This window comes from Theropithecus gelada, chromosome X (genome assembly GCF_003255815.1).
Source record: "Theropithecus gelada isolate Dixy chromosome X, Tgel_1.0, whole genome shotgun sequence".
In the NCBI taxonomy this organism is placed as follows: Eukaryota; Metazoa; Chordata; class Mammalia; order Primates; family Cercopithecidae; genus Theropithecus; species Theropithecus gelada.
The window spans coordinates 609736-623531 of NC_037689.1; the positions used below are offsets into that span (position 1 = coordinate 609736).

A 13796-nucleotide genomic window follows, 5' to 3' on the forward strand; every position below is an offset into this window, starting at 1 on the left:
TCACACTGTGCCATGTTAGGGGTACATCAGTGTGCAGGCCAGCGTGCTGGGACAGTGGGAGTCCAGTCTACCCTCCAGCCAGGCTTGGGGCTTGGGCTGATGGTGGCAGGACCAGTGCCATTCCCACCTTTTCTCTTTCATTGTCCACATGTCCAAAGTAGATGTTCCCGTTCATAATCAGGTATGCCCATGCTGGGAATCGAAATAACATGCTGTAGTGAACAAAGTTAATCCTCACATGCCACTCTGTGGCAAGAAGAACGAGATGTGAGGCAGGTCCTCAGCCTGCATCCCTTCATACCAAACCTGGGGCCACAATTCCAACTTCCATATTCACACATAATGATGAGTCCATAGAAATAAAGGGGAGATCTATGTTGTGTATCTTCAATTTTTTTCGTTTTATTGTATATATTTGAAGTATAAAACATGCTGCTATACACACACAGTGAAGGTTGCTATAGTCAGGCAAATGAACCTGTCACCTTCCTCAGTTACCTTCCTGCATCCTATTTTTGCAAGTAAACTTTTCCCAAAAACCCTACTCTCATGTGACATTCCAGTTGGTTGGCCCATTGGGGGAATTTTCATGAATCCCCATCATGTACTATTCAGTAAAAATATCGAACCCACTAAGCGTGCCTTTTCATCCAGTTGCTCCCTAGGTGAAGTGGAATTTGCTCTCCTTCACTTGAGAGCTGAAGGCAAGGAGGAATCAGGCAGAGGGGGAGGGAGCAAGTGCAGGCCAGACAGAGGGAAGGGCGGGTGTGAGGCGGTGGACAGAGAGAGCAAGAGAATGAGTGCGCATGCTAGACAGTCCATAAGCATTGGTTGACTGATGAACAGAAAGAGGTTTAGAATGTGGAATACTGACTGATGAACAGAAAGAGGTCTAGAATGTGGAATACTGAGGGTGGGTGCAGCAGGAGGAGGGGTCTGCTACGGAGGATGCATTTGCGGGTAGCCGGGGCCTGATGTCCCTAGTCCAGAAGGCTGGACTTTATCCTAAGGGCAGCAGGCAGCCCTGGTAGAGTTTGAAAAGGTTTGACATGACCAGATAAGGAGTTAAGAAAGTTGCCTCACACACTGGCACTGAGAATGCGTGGGAAGGGGTCAAGACTGGTGGCAAGAGGATGAGCTATGATTTGTTGGTGGTATATACCCAAAGGATTATAAATCATTCTACTATAATGACACATGCACACGTATGTTTACTGCAGCACTATTTATAATAGCAAAGACTGCGAACCAACCCAAATGTCCATCAATGATAGACTGGATAAAGAAAATGTGGCACATATACACCATGGAATACTATGCAGCCATAAAAAACAATGAGTTCACGTTCATTCTCAGCAAACTAACACAGGAACAGAAAATCAAACACCACATGTTCTCACTCATAAGTGGGAGTTGAACAATGAGAACACATGGACACAGGGAGGGGAACATCACACAGCAGGGCCTATCAGGGGGTAGCGGGGGCAAGAGGAGGGAGAGCATTATAACAAATACCTAATGCATGTGGGGCTTAAAACCTACATGATGGGTTGATGGGTGCAGCAAACAACCATGGCACAAGTATACCTATGTAACAAACCTGCATGTTCTGCAAGTGTATCCCAGAACTTTAAGTATAATAAATAAATTTTTTTTTAAAAGTTTAAAAAAAAAAAAAAAAGATCTCACTTAGAAAGACCCGGGAGGTCGAACTGGCCAGGCTTAGTCACTGTGGGGGTGGTGAGAGACAGGCAGCAATCAAGGATGGCTTTCAAGATCTTTGGCCCAAGCTGCTGGGTGGAACGTGGTGCCTGTCACTGAGTCCGGCAGCACAGGAGGAGGGGCAGGCATGCCGAGAGTGGGGATGGGTGGGTTCATTTTGGGACATGCTGAGTAGTACTTGCTATGGGACTCAGCAACTTATAACTTGAATGACTTTGTGCCTACTGTGCCTCATCTGTAATAGGAGATGATCTAATCCCTTTGTGCCTACCGTGCCTCATCTGTAATAGGAGAATAAGAATAATTAGAAAAAATGACTAATTTGTTTCATTCGTTGAGTCTAGGAGACAGTTCTTTTATACCGCAGAGTGGTATTTTCTTGTCAGGTCCTCCTAAAATGGGAATGTCTCAACTTGCCCATACAGTGGCTTGATTTTTATCTATCTGCTTTGGGTATCACCACCATTCAGCATGTATTGCCAATACTAAAAAAAAAGAAAAAAAAAAAAACCACACACACCATAAATTCAAAGTAACTGGTGTTTATTATCACGTGTGTGCCACATTGGCCTATCAGCCGGTCCCTCAGACAAACATACTTCTTCCTTCAAATCCTCTAATCTTCCTCTTGAAGCCCACCTCTCCTTCCAGGGGCTGGGGTAGGGCCTTTGGGACCCAGGTTCTCTAACACACTCTTCTCTGGGAAGTCGTTTCCAACTGCCTAGGATGCTGGATGGGAGGAGGTGAGTGCAACGGGCCTGTGGGGTTGTCAGTTGGCACAGGAAATCTATAGATTCAGGGAGAGGTGGATTTGGAAATGACAGTGTATGGCTGCACAGCATGAAGGGGATGAAGTCACAGACACCTGGATTTAAATCGAGACTCCACCATTTTTTAAATATCTTCTGTGACTTTGGGAAGGTGACCTCTCTGAGGCCAGTTACTTAATTTGTAAAATGAAATGATGATAATATTCTGGGATAATGGTTCATGTTTCCTTCCTTCACTTAAACCACAAAAACATTACTTTTTGAAAACTATAAACTCTGTTCACAGGGTGTCTTCTTCCAGGGTTAAAAAGCAATCTACTATCCATGTATCTGCTAGGACAAACACTGCTGCATGTCGCTTGACTCCTGACAAATGCCACGGCAAAGAAATCTCTGCACACTTTCGTGTTCTCGGAAATCGTTGACCACAAAGGACCAGTATTATCCATGGGACTTATATAAGGGATGCCGTCTGTCCACTCTGTGCCATGACTTCCAGATCGCTGACCCAACCACTCCTTGTTCTTTTTTCTCAGGAATGATTCACTTAGACGGGAGGTCTGTCCTCCTGAAAGTAGCTGGGCACAGAGAGAAACATTCCCTGTTCAGCTGGCTGAGACTTCCGCTGATTACAAAAACAACCCCTGCCCCATAAATCTCCCCACTAAAACCGGTCTACTCCTTCCTATGAAAGTAAAAGACACACACTCCCCCACCCCCACCCCGCACGCTTACTGCGACAGTGTGATTTCCACTTCTGGGGCGCTCTCCCTACGGCAGTAGCCTGAATGATTTCAATGTCTTGAATTGTTTAGTTTGTGTCTTTAAAGGGTGCATGTACTGCTCATGCAAAAACAGTAAATAATGAAAATGAAACGGCAGGTCAGAGGCGCACCCTAGCGTAAACCTCCCAGCCAATCATAGGAGAAATCGGCCTCCTCCCACGCCTCCAGCCCAGTTCCCTCGTCGCCTGTCCATGAAGTCACGTCCGCTTCCTGGAGTCTCTCCCATAGCCTCCGGAAGCATTCGTCCAGTTCACGAGACACGCTCCCGAGAGGGTCGCTCCAGGAACGCCGCGGCACACCTCCGGAAAGGGCGGCCTGCACGCCTTCTCCTGTCGCAGCCGAGCTGGGCGGAGGGGTTCGCGACAAAACACCCAGCCGCTCTCACATAGATACCCATTCGCTCCCTCTCCCGGCTCCCGGGCGGCTCGCGGCAGCCAATCGAAGGTCCAGTTTCTGGCCACCGTCGCATCCATGTGACGCTAGCTCAAACCCACCGACACCAGCTTCCGCGCTGTGGCCGGTCTAGCCTACCGGTGGGCGGCTCCTCCCGGTTGTCTTAACCCTTCAATTCCGAGCCGGCCGCGCTGCGTTTCCAGGGCAGAGGAAACGAGGCGCCGCGCTGGCGCCTGGACGGCGGGAACCAGCTCCGGAGCGAGAACGCGCGTGAGAGAGCCCGAGAGAGACGGAGAGCGAGCGAGCGAGCGCGCGGGAGAGACTGAGAGCGGGGTCGGGGGTGTGAGAGAGACTTTCAGAGAGACAGAGCGAGAGGCCCAGACCGAGGCTGTCCCTAGCACAGGCCAGGGTGTCTTGGGACTCGAATCCCTGGGTTGGGCCGGCCGGCAGCGGGGCTTTCGGAGGAAGCGGGTGGTTTTCCCCGTCGTCCATATCTCCCCAGTATGGGAATGGCGGTCGCGCACTCTGGGGGTGGCGTCGTTCTCTTTCCCTGCTTGGGGGTGGCTTTTTTCAGCGGAGAAAGAGGATCCCGAGATGCCCCGGGCATTCGTAGCCGGCCGGGCTACACTTGGGCTAGGATCAGTGTTCAACGGGTCCAGAAATCACCGTGTCCTTGGCATCACCTCCCTCCCCACCTCCTCTCCCACCACACAGCAGGAGACACAGTGACTGGAGGGTTTTCAAGGAGGACTGCATTGCCCCTATTGAAACAAACTGTCCGACAAACCCTTTCTCGGACGTGTGACAGAGAGACGGTCATGATGTGACATATGAGTAGACATGTGTTTAATGGGCGCTGTGATTGCTGCATTCGTGCGCAATGAATGGTCCAGGCCATTTGTGTCCAGTAGCCGCACAAGCTGCAGGGTTTCGTGTTTGGAGAAGGAGGGCCTCTCCGCCCGCCGTCCACCTTGCTGGAGTACAGGCGACCTGGGCAGTAACCCTCTGCGCCATCAGAAATGTGGTGCTCTGAGTAGCCACAGATTTCCATCTGCATCTCCAATACCATTTCCCTCTACTGACATATCCCTGTTGGGTGCGTTGGATTTGTGCGTGGGTGTGAGGGTAATTTGGTGTGTTTGCTCGCAAAAGGAAAAGCGAATGGCCTTGCTGGCTGAGCTTGTCAGGGCACTAACAGTGGAGAGGGAAAGGACTACGGTATTCTTAGGAGCAGAATCTCAACAACTCCCTGTAAAACGGGCCCTGTGTCTTAACCTGGAATGCTTTGGCATTTAATAAAATTTCCCGTGAATGCTTTTCATAGGGAAGCAGTTTTTACTGTTTCTGGTTGGACAGTGGTTACATTTCAAATCGTAGTTCAGAATTTGTGAAATACCCAAATTAAATCTCTACATGGCAGTAATCCATTTCCTTTCCTTAGTGTGTGGTTGGAAGATTAATTTGAGATAAGTGTTCAGTTCTGGGCTGGGCAATCATGCTGGGCACAGAAAATTTAGATTCTTTAAGGGAGGGGCCTGATGTGCTAAAATGAAATCTACACCATATTTAGCCGCTTATGAGAATATGAAGGTAAGGAGAGCCGCAGGTAAGTATATGTCAGTTAATGCGAATTAAAATGGGTGACAATATAAAGAGAGATTGGTGTCACAAATAGTGAAGTGACTTTTGTATTTCAGCAGACCTCAGTGAGAAATGGTCACCACCACTCCCTAGATGTGTGACCTTGAGTGAGTTGCTTAACCTCTCTGATCCTGTTACCTCATCTGCAACTGGGGATGATAATATATATCATAGCATGCCCTGGGAGAAGCTGTTCCTGACCACCTGGGCTATGGTGGTTTTGACTTCCTCTGTGTCAGAAGTACCCCCGTCTCATGCCTGCCATAATTGTCTTTTTATTTTGTTTTGGTGGATGGTCTCACCTGTCACCCAGGCTGGATTGTACTGGCCTCAACCTCCTGGGTTCAAGTGATCATCCCACCTCAACCTCCCCAGTAGCTGGTACCCCAGGTGTGCAGCATCATGCCTGGCTAAATTTTTTAAAATTTTTGTGGAGACGGTGATCTTGCCCTATTGTTCAGGCTGGTCTTAAACTCCTGGGCTCAAACAATCCTCCCACCTCAGCCTCCCAAAGTGCTTCGATTAGAGGTGTGAGCCACCATTCCTGGCTCCTTGGACAGTATTTTATTTCTCAGACTGAGATGTGTCCTTGGGATGGGGCTGCATTTGATAATTCACTGAAGGTACCACTGAATGGAGTGGACCCTCAGTAAATACCTGGAGGAATGTGACCTGGCCAGTGAGGTTATTTTCTTTTTAGGTGAAAGGTGTAACAGTCACTCGGCCTACACCCACAGTATCGACCTTGTGAACCCAGCGACCTGACTGCCTTGGGTGAGTCTAGGTAAGCTCCATTCTCGCCAGAGCCACCATGCTCCTTGTCTTCCTCTTGCTGTTCTGGCCACTCCTCTTGGTCCCTCCCCTGGACTCCTGGTTGTACTCCCGCTGCTTCTCTATATACTCAGCTGCTGGGAAACCCCTGATACCAGCACCACGCTTCACTGCTGTCTTCATTTTATTCTTTGTTTCTTAAAAGTGGGCATTGCTGGCTTTACTGACTACCTGTTCTTTTGTTACAAAACTGCTAAAAATTGTATCTCCTCCACTCCAGACCCAGTAGGATAGAGATAATCTGTGTAGACATAAAAAATATAGAACGTCTGCAAGTTGTGTGTAGGACAGACTCATTCCTCAATCTGTGTGGCGTTGCATGGCTAGGAGTTAGATTCCTTTGCCATGACATGACATGAGACTTAGGAGCATAGTTTTCAGCACCCAGCGACCTTGCACAGATCTTAGTCATTTTGCTGTAGGATTTTGCCATTTCTAGAAAAAATTCCATGTTTAATTGGGATTATTAAATGAAATCTGTGTCTTTAAACTGAAGTAAATGCCCCACATCCTCCTTTTTGCATTTGATATTTGTAAATGTCCACTGGGCTCAAGGCTCTATGATGGGTGAACAAGACAAAGTCCCCGGCTTCTCTCAGCCCCTGGGCTAGTGGGTTGACAGAGAAATAACCATCTGTTGACAGCTGAGTGGGATTGGGGCTGGGACAGGGGAAATACAGGGCATTTTAGGAGCTTGAAGAAGGCCTCCTGGGGGAAATGCTATCTCAGCTGAGTCCTGCAGGGTGAATTAGAGGTCAAAGTCTTGCCAGGAGCCATTGCAGTCCCCAACTGTCCATCGTCATCCCATTCTACCTGCTGAGGTGGTGAGTTGCCTTTCTGATCAGGCCTGACTGATGAGGGATTTTTCTTTACTCACAGCTGAAAGAGACGTCTTGATCTGGTGACATTGTGGGAATGTTTTTTGAGGGCCCAATAGAGTGTAGTGGTTAGGGACACTAACTCTGATTCTAGGCAGGCTTCCAACCCAGTTCTCTCCATGGCAATCATATAACCTTGAGAAAATTGTCATCCTCACCTGTGAAGTGGGTTTTTATTTTTCATACTAACAATACCAAACTGAGAGGGGTGTGTTTGTGAGTATGTGTGTGTGTGTTCAGCACATATTCGAACTGTTTCTGATATGGTTCTGTCTTTCTTACCCCAGTGTGTGCTGATAGCCACGATTTGGTAAATAAACATTCAGAGGACCAGTATCCTCTGAAGAAAACTGGTGAATTCTTGGTTTCCACGTTTGTCAAAAGAATAGAGCCTGGAAGGCTGATCTAAAGTTTCCATTTAGCATTTAATGTCAATTTTTGGTTGCATTCATCCAAGATGTATTTATCAAAACAATACAGAGAGATACCCTTACTGCAAAATATGCCATTGGGTTTTTTCACTTAACCTACAGCAAGATTGACTTTTTTCCCTCAGGAGTACAGTTCTGTGAGCTTTGACACAGGCATACATTCTTGTCGCCGCCACCACCACAGTCAGGATCCAGAACAGTCCCATCACCCCAGGGTGCTCCCAGGAACTGCCCCACTGCGGTTACCCCTTCTTCATCCATCATCCCTGGTGTAAAGTGATCTATTTCCTTCCCTCTAGGTTTGTCTTGGGGAGAGTGTTATGTCAATGACACCAAACAGTTTGTGGCCTTGTGAGGCGGGCTTCCTTCTTTTGGCCCGACGAACATCTTGGATGAGTGTCAGATGCCTCTGTCATAGGCTGTTCTTTTTTCACGAAAGCAGTTTCGCTGTGTGGAAGACCACAGGTGTTCAGCCATCCTTCTACTGAATGACATTTTCCTCACTCCAGTGTGGGGCAGTTTTGCGTTGAGCTGCTTTTACAATTAAGTGCAGGCTTTTCTGTGAACCTAAGTTTTCATTTCTCTAGGGGAGATACCAAGGAGTGGGATGGCTGGGTCCTATGGTCAACATCTGTTTGACTTACAAGAAACTGCCAAACTCCTTCTCAAAGTTGCTGTGCCATTTCGCCCTCCCAATTGCAAAGTGTGAGAGTTCCAGTCGCCCAACATGTTCTCCTTGCTTGGCCTTGCCAGTCTTCACGGTGTTAATTTGCATTCCCCTAATGCTGAATGATGTTAAATATGGTTTCTTGTGCTCCCGTTCAAGTTTTTCCCCCATTTTCTAGTGGGGTGTTGATTTTCTTATTGTGGAGTTTTGAAAATGCGCCATGTATTTTGGATATAAGATCTGTCAGGTCGGTGATTCTCAAACATTTCCTCCTAGTGGTGCAACTTCGATTTTCATTCTCTGAACACACTGGCTCTTACACAGCCAAAGTTGTGTTGTGTTGTGTTCTATTCTATTCTATTTATCTAGAGACAGGGGCTCGCTATGTCGCCCAGACTGGAGGGCAGTGGCTCGATCTCGGCTCACTGCAAACTCTGCCTCCTGTGTCGAGCAATTCTCCTGCCTCAGCCTCCCCAGTAGCTGGGGACTACAGGCATGTGCCACCACGCCAGCTAATTTTTGTATTTTTTGGTAGAGACGGGGTTTCACCATGTTGACCAGGCTGGCCTCGAACAACTGAACTCAAGTGACCTGCCCACCTTGGCCTCCCGAAGTGTTGGGATTACAGGCGGGAGCCACCGCGCCCGGCCAGAGCCAGAGTTTTAAATTTTGCCAAACTCCTATTCATCCATCTTTCCTTTCCATGGATCATGCATCTCAGGTCATGTCCTAGCCTCCCCTCACAAAGATGTCTTCCTACGGTTTCTCCCAAAAGTCTTAGTATTGAACTTCGGTTTGTAGGTCTCTGAAGCCTTTTTCCTTAATTGCATGTAAAGGTTGAGGTTGAGGTGCTTCTTTTTGCATAAGGATAGGCCACCTCATGCATTGAAAAGCTTATCCCTTCTCCATTGGATTCCCTCTCACACCTATGTCAAAACTTATTGGACACATTTCTATGGATGGATTGATTCATGGACTCTATTTTATTCCATGGATCTACTCGTCTACCCCTGTAAGCCAGCAATCTCGATTATTACAGCTTTAGAGCAAATCTGAAAATCTGATAATATGATCTCTCTAAATCCCTTCTGCTTTTTGAAACATCAGATATTCTACGTGAATTGTAGAATCTGCTTGTTTATACATGCAAATGTCCCTCAAGGATTCTGATAGGCAGGGACTGCATTCATTCTCCAGATCAAATTGGGGACAATGGACTTTTAACCTTTTGGGGTCTTTAAATATGGGAACACATTGTTTCTCTCCATTTAACTAAATCTTCTTTGATTTCTTCATTACCCTATAATAGTTTTGGGCATGCAGACCCCTTCCATGTATTTTCGCTCTATACATAGCCATTTCGTTGTGTTTGTAGCTTTTGTAAAACAGTATTATTTCTTAAATTTAGGTTTCCAGTTACTCATAGGATTGTTTTCTGTGTGTTGAGTTTCTCTCCTGTATCGCTGCTAAGCTCTCATTAATGAGCACTAAGCTCTTATTAGCTCTGAGAGTCTGGAGGAGATTCATTGGTTGTTTCATGTAGACGATCACAGGATATATGAAAAGGAGTACTTTGGTTTCTTGCTTTCTCCGACGTGTGCCAGGACTCTTCTGGCATTATAGCACTGACTAGGCCTCCAGCGTAACGTTGAATAGCTGTGGTGAGAGTGGACGTCCTTGCCTGGTTCGCATCCTTAGGCAGAAAGCATCCAGTCGTTGACCATTAAGTGGCTTGTGAGTTGTAGGTTTGACTGTACATGCCCTTTTTTCAGGTTGAAGAAGTTGTCTTGTGTTCCTAGTGTGCTACAGCTTTTATATCACCAGTGGACTTGGAATCTTATTGAATGGTTTTTCTGCGTAGCTTGATGTGATCCTGTCATTTTTGTTCTTCATCTGATCTCTCAATCTGTGGATTACATTGATTGATTTTCAGGTGTGGGAAGAACAACCCTTGCATTCCTGCTATAAAACCCACTTGATGGTGGCTTATTCTTCTTCTCACATACTGCTGAATTCCAATTACTAAGTTTTGTTGAATACTTTGGTGCCTGTATTAGGAAAGAATACTGGTCTGTCCTTTTCTTGGTATCCCTGCGGTGCTGGCCTCATAAAATCAGCGGGGCACATTGCCTCTGCTTTGTTTCCTAGAAGAAGTTGGGTAAGTTGGTGATATTTGTTCATTAAACGTTTGGTAGAATTGGCCAGTGAAACTGTTGCGGCCCAGAGATCTTTTTGCAAATGTGTTTGCCTGTGAATTCGACTTCTTTAAAACATACAGGACTGTGACACAGTTCAGTGTTTGAAATCCATCCTGTGTGAGTTTCCACAGCTTGTGGTTTTCAAGTATGTGCTACATTTCCTCTGACCTGTGGAATATGAATCTGTAGAGTCGTGTGTGTTCTTACCATATTGACCCTTTTATGTTTTCTGGGTCTGGAGTGCAGTCTCTTCTTGCATTCCTGATAACTGGTAACTTGTTTCTTTGCCCTCTTTTTTCCCAGCCCGTCCTGCCACGGGTGTATCAATTTCATTGATCACTTCAGAGAACCAGCTTTTGGATTAATTGAATTCATCTATGTGTTTTTCTCTTTGAAGTCTCCTGGGGGTTTTTGCTTCTGTTATTTAGTAAAATAAATTCTTATCCACACTCGGAATTTGGAAACGATTTCCATAGGCATGAGCAGCCCTTTAGACTAGATGCAAACCCAGTGGTCGGGAAGGTGAACATACAAAAGGGTGTGTCCCCATGGTGCAAACGCTTACAGTTGAGTAAAAGTCTCCCTTGTGAATGGAAGAAAAATGAACGCTCATGGGCAGAGCATCTGTGAGTCACGCCTTGATTATTCTACAAATGATGCTTGGGAAGGGGTTGGAAAGTGTCAGCAGGGAATTGACATCGTCGAACTGCATCGCAGCCTTTTGCACTCCGTGTCACGTGGATGCATTAGTTGGTATCATTTCTAAATCCTTTATTAGATGGCATTAATATTCTAAGCTGGTGACATGTATGATCTCACGTCATCCTCAGGAGAAGCCTAGGACAGGGTCTCTGTATAATCTCCATTCTACACACAGGAAGTGGAGGGACAGAGAGGTTGAGTAAGATGAATAATCATGTGTTTTCTTCTGGTCTTATCACCTTGTGTTGCAGTCTGGGTTCTGCCCGCACACATTCCTCGCTACCTCCTTCGTGTCTGAGAATCTCCAGCTTCACCTCCTTTTCTGGACCCAAGGGCCTGGCGGGGCTTCCAGCTGGGACCAGACCTCCATGGATCCACTCCAGAAACGGAATCCAGCATCACCTTCCAAATCTTCCCTGATGACAGCTGCAGAGACTTCCCAGGAAGATCCAGCGTCCTCTCAGCCTTCTTACTCAGAACAGCCGATGATGGGCCTCAGTAACCTGAGCCCCGGTCCTGGCCCCAGCCAGGCCGTGCCTCTCCCAGAGGGGCTGCTCCACCAGCGGTACAGAGAGGAGAAGACGCTGGAAGAGCGGCAGTGGGAGAGGCTGGAGTTCCTTCAGAGGAAGAAAGCGTTCCTGCGGCACGTGAGGAGGAGACACCGCGATCACATGGCCCCCTATGCTGTTGGGAGGGAAGCCAGAGTCTCCCCGTTAGGTGACCGAGGTCAGAATCGATTCCGATGTGAATGTCGATACTGCCAGAGCCACAGGCCAAATCTTTCTGGGATCCCTGGGGAGAGTAACAGGGCCCCACAACCCTCCTCCTGGGAGACGCTGGTGCAGGGCCTCAGTGGCTTGACCCTCAGCCTAGGCACCAACCAGCCCGGGCCTCTGCCCGAAGCAGCACTCCAACCACAGGAGACAGAGGAGAAGCGCCAGCGAGAGAGGCAGCAGGAGAGCAAAATAATGTTTCAGAGGCTGCTGAAGCAGTGGTTAGAGGAAAACTGAGACGTGCACCCACATGGGATGGAGACCCAAAGGGACTGCCGTGTTGGCAGCGCCTGGGTGTGGGCCCATTTTGGGGACCAAACACCAAGCTGTGGTCGGATGAGTGCCAGGACCTGTGTGCCGGGACACGTGGGAATCCTCCCAGCATGATGCTTGACCGACCCCAGGAAGGTCCTCATCTTTCGTGCCTGTCATTCTCGGATGGCTGTGAGGCATTCCTTGGCAAGGGACGCTGCATACCAGCGGTCCTCGCCGCATCTCACGTGGCTCCCGTGATGCATGTTGTTGCTTTCCCACCCGGGATCTCCATCTCTCTTCCCTTCCTGCTGTCAGTAAGAGATCACATGTCTGTGTAGTGTGAATGCCTTGTCGCTGTCCTGTGCTTTTGCACCATTGAGTTGACTGCCTCTGAGAAGCAGCACTAGGCCTGTTGAATTGCAATGTGCTGCCCTGAGATCCAGTTTCAAGAATGGGCAGCTAAACGCAGTGTGGGAAAGGGATGTGGAATGAGAACTTGGTGGTTCACCGCTGTACTGTTTGTGTAATCATTTATGTATGTGGTAAGCTACATGTATGTAAATATTGCAATACCCCTAACAGCCGAGTAGTATTCTCCCTTGCAGGAATTTCTGACGGGGTTCTTCATCATCAGTACCAAATAAATATATGTAGGAATGGAAAATGGGTGTAGAATTCAGGTTTGTTCCTCAGTATTGGTTGGTTTCTCATTAGATCTGAGCTGACTACCTTGAAATCTCCCCAAGCAGGGGATCCGGGTTTATTGAGGGAAGCTCTACGCTGTGGAGACTGGGAACGGGGGAGGGAGGGCACCAGAGAACACAGCCCAGTCACTGTTTGAGCCCTGCAGCGGGACCAGCATCCAGACCGGCGAGGCAGGGCCATGACTTCGAAGAGAGGCTTCCTGTGCACGGGAGACGTGGAAGCAGAGTCCACCACCCACGGTGAGAGCCCTGCGTGTTGGTGTTGGTGCCCTGGCTTAGGGGCTGCGGCGCCATTGCTTGTTGTGTGGTGGGCCCAGGTGGCTGAACCTGAGCAACAGTTTGCACCTGCTTTGTCAGAACCAGAGCATCCTTGGGTTCTTCCACCATCTTATTGGGATTTAGACATGTGTGTCTTTTAATTTCAGGAGGCACAAATGATTAAATCTCTCTCTTTTTTTTAAACCTCTGCAGAATCCTGAGATGTGAACCCAGCCAGTACCCGTGTGACTCCTCTGAACTGAAAACAAATTCTGCTTTGTGTCAGTCTGTTTTAGGTAGTCCCCAGAGCTGTCTTGCTGCAAAAGTCTGTGCGTCTCCTGCCGACAGAAGTGGCTTGAAAACAGGTAAGTGTCTTAGGTTCTGATGCTGAGATCTCATGAGAGAGTTGACAGTTGAACTGACCTAGCTCCAGGGGAGAAGGGAAAAAACAGCAGGGCTATTCCTTCTTGAAACACAAAGGCCTAAATGCAGACCGGTAAATCTCGGAGGGCTTCAGAGGGGTTCGGGTTTCAAAGGGGTTCAAGGCGTTGCCCTTTGGCTGATGTTTCCTAGGGTTCTGACGGTATTTTCCCCATTTCTGTATGTCAGCTGCCTTCCTCCACTCCCACACACCCATCCTCTAGCAACATTTTCAGTTCCGCTTTATGAATTTGGAAAGCAGAACACCAGAGAAGTTAGGGAACTAGCCCACGGTGGCACAGGCAGTAAGAGGTAGAACAAGCATCCGAACCAGCACCCGAACCTAGGCAGGCTGGGATCGGAGCTGG

General features: G+C 47.9%; 1 protein-coding gene across 2 annotated transcripts; it reads left to right on the top strand.

Moving 5' to 3' along the window:
• The first annotated feature begins 3564 nt into the window (after positions 1-3564).
• On the top strand, positions 3565-12710 carry LOC112615789 (protein FAM156A/FAM156B). 2 transcript variants are annotated; one of them, XM_025372665.1, is made up of 2 exons: positions 3565-6085; positions 11270-12710. In XM_025372665.1, the coding sequence occupies exon 2, from the start codon at positions 11387-11389 to the stop codon at positions 12026-12028; it is 642 nt and encodes a 213-aa protein (XP_025228450.1). In that variant the 5' UTR covers positions 3565-6085; positions 11270-11386; the 3' UTR covers positions 12029-12710. The 2 variants fall into 2 exon arrangements, with proteins under 2 accessions (XP_025228450.1, XP_025228449.1); XM_025372664.1 differs by lacking the exon at positions 3565-6085 and adding an exon at positions 10768-10942.
• The last annotated feature ends 1086 nt before the right edge of the window (positions 12711-13796 follow it).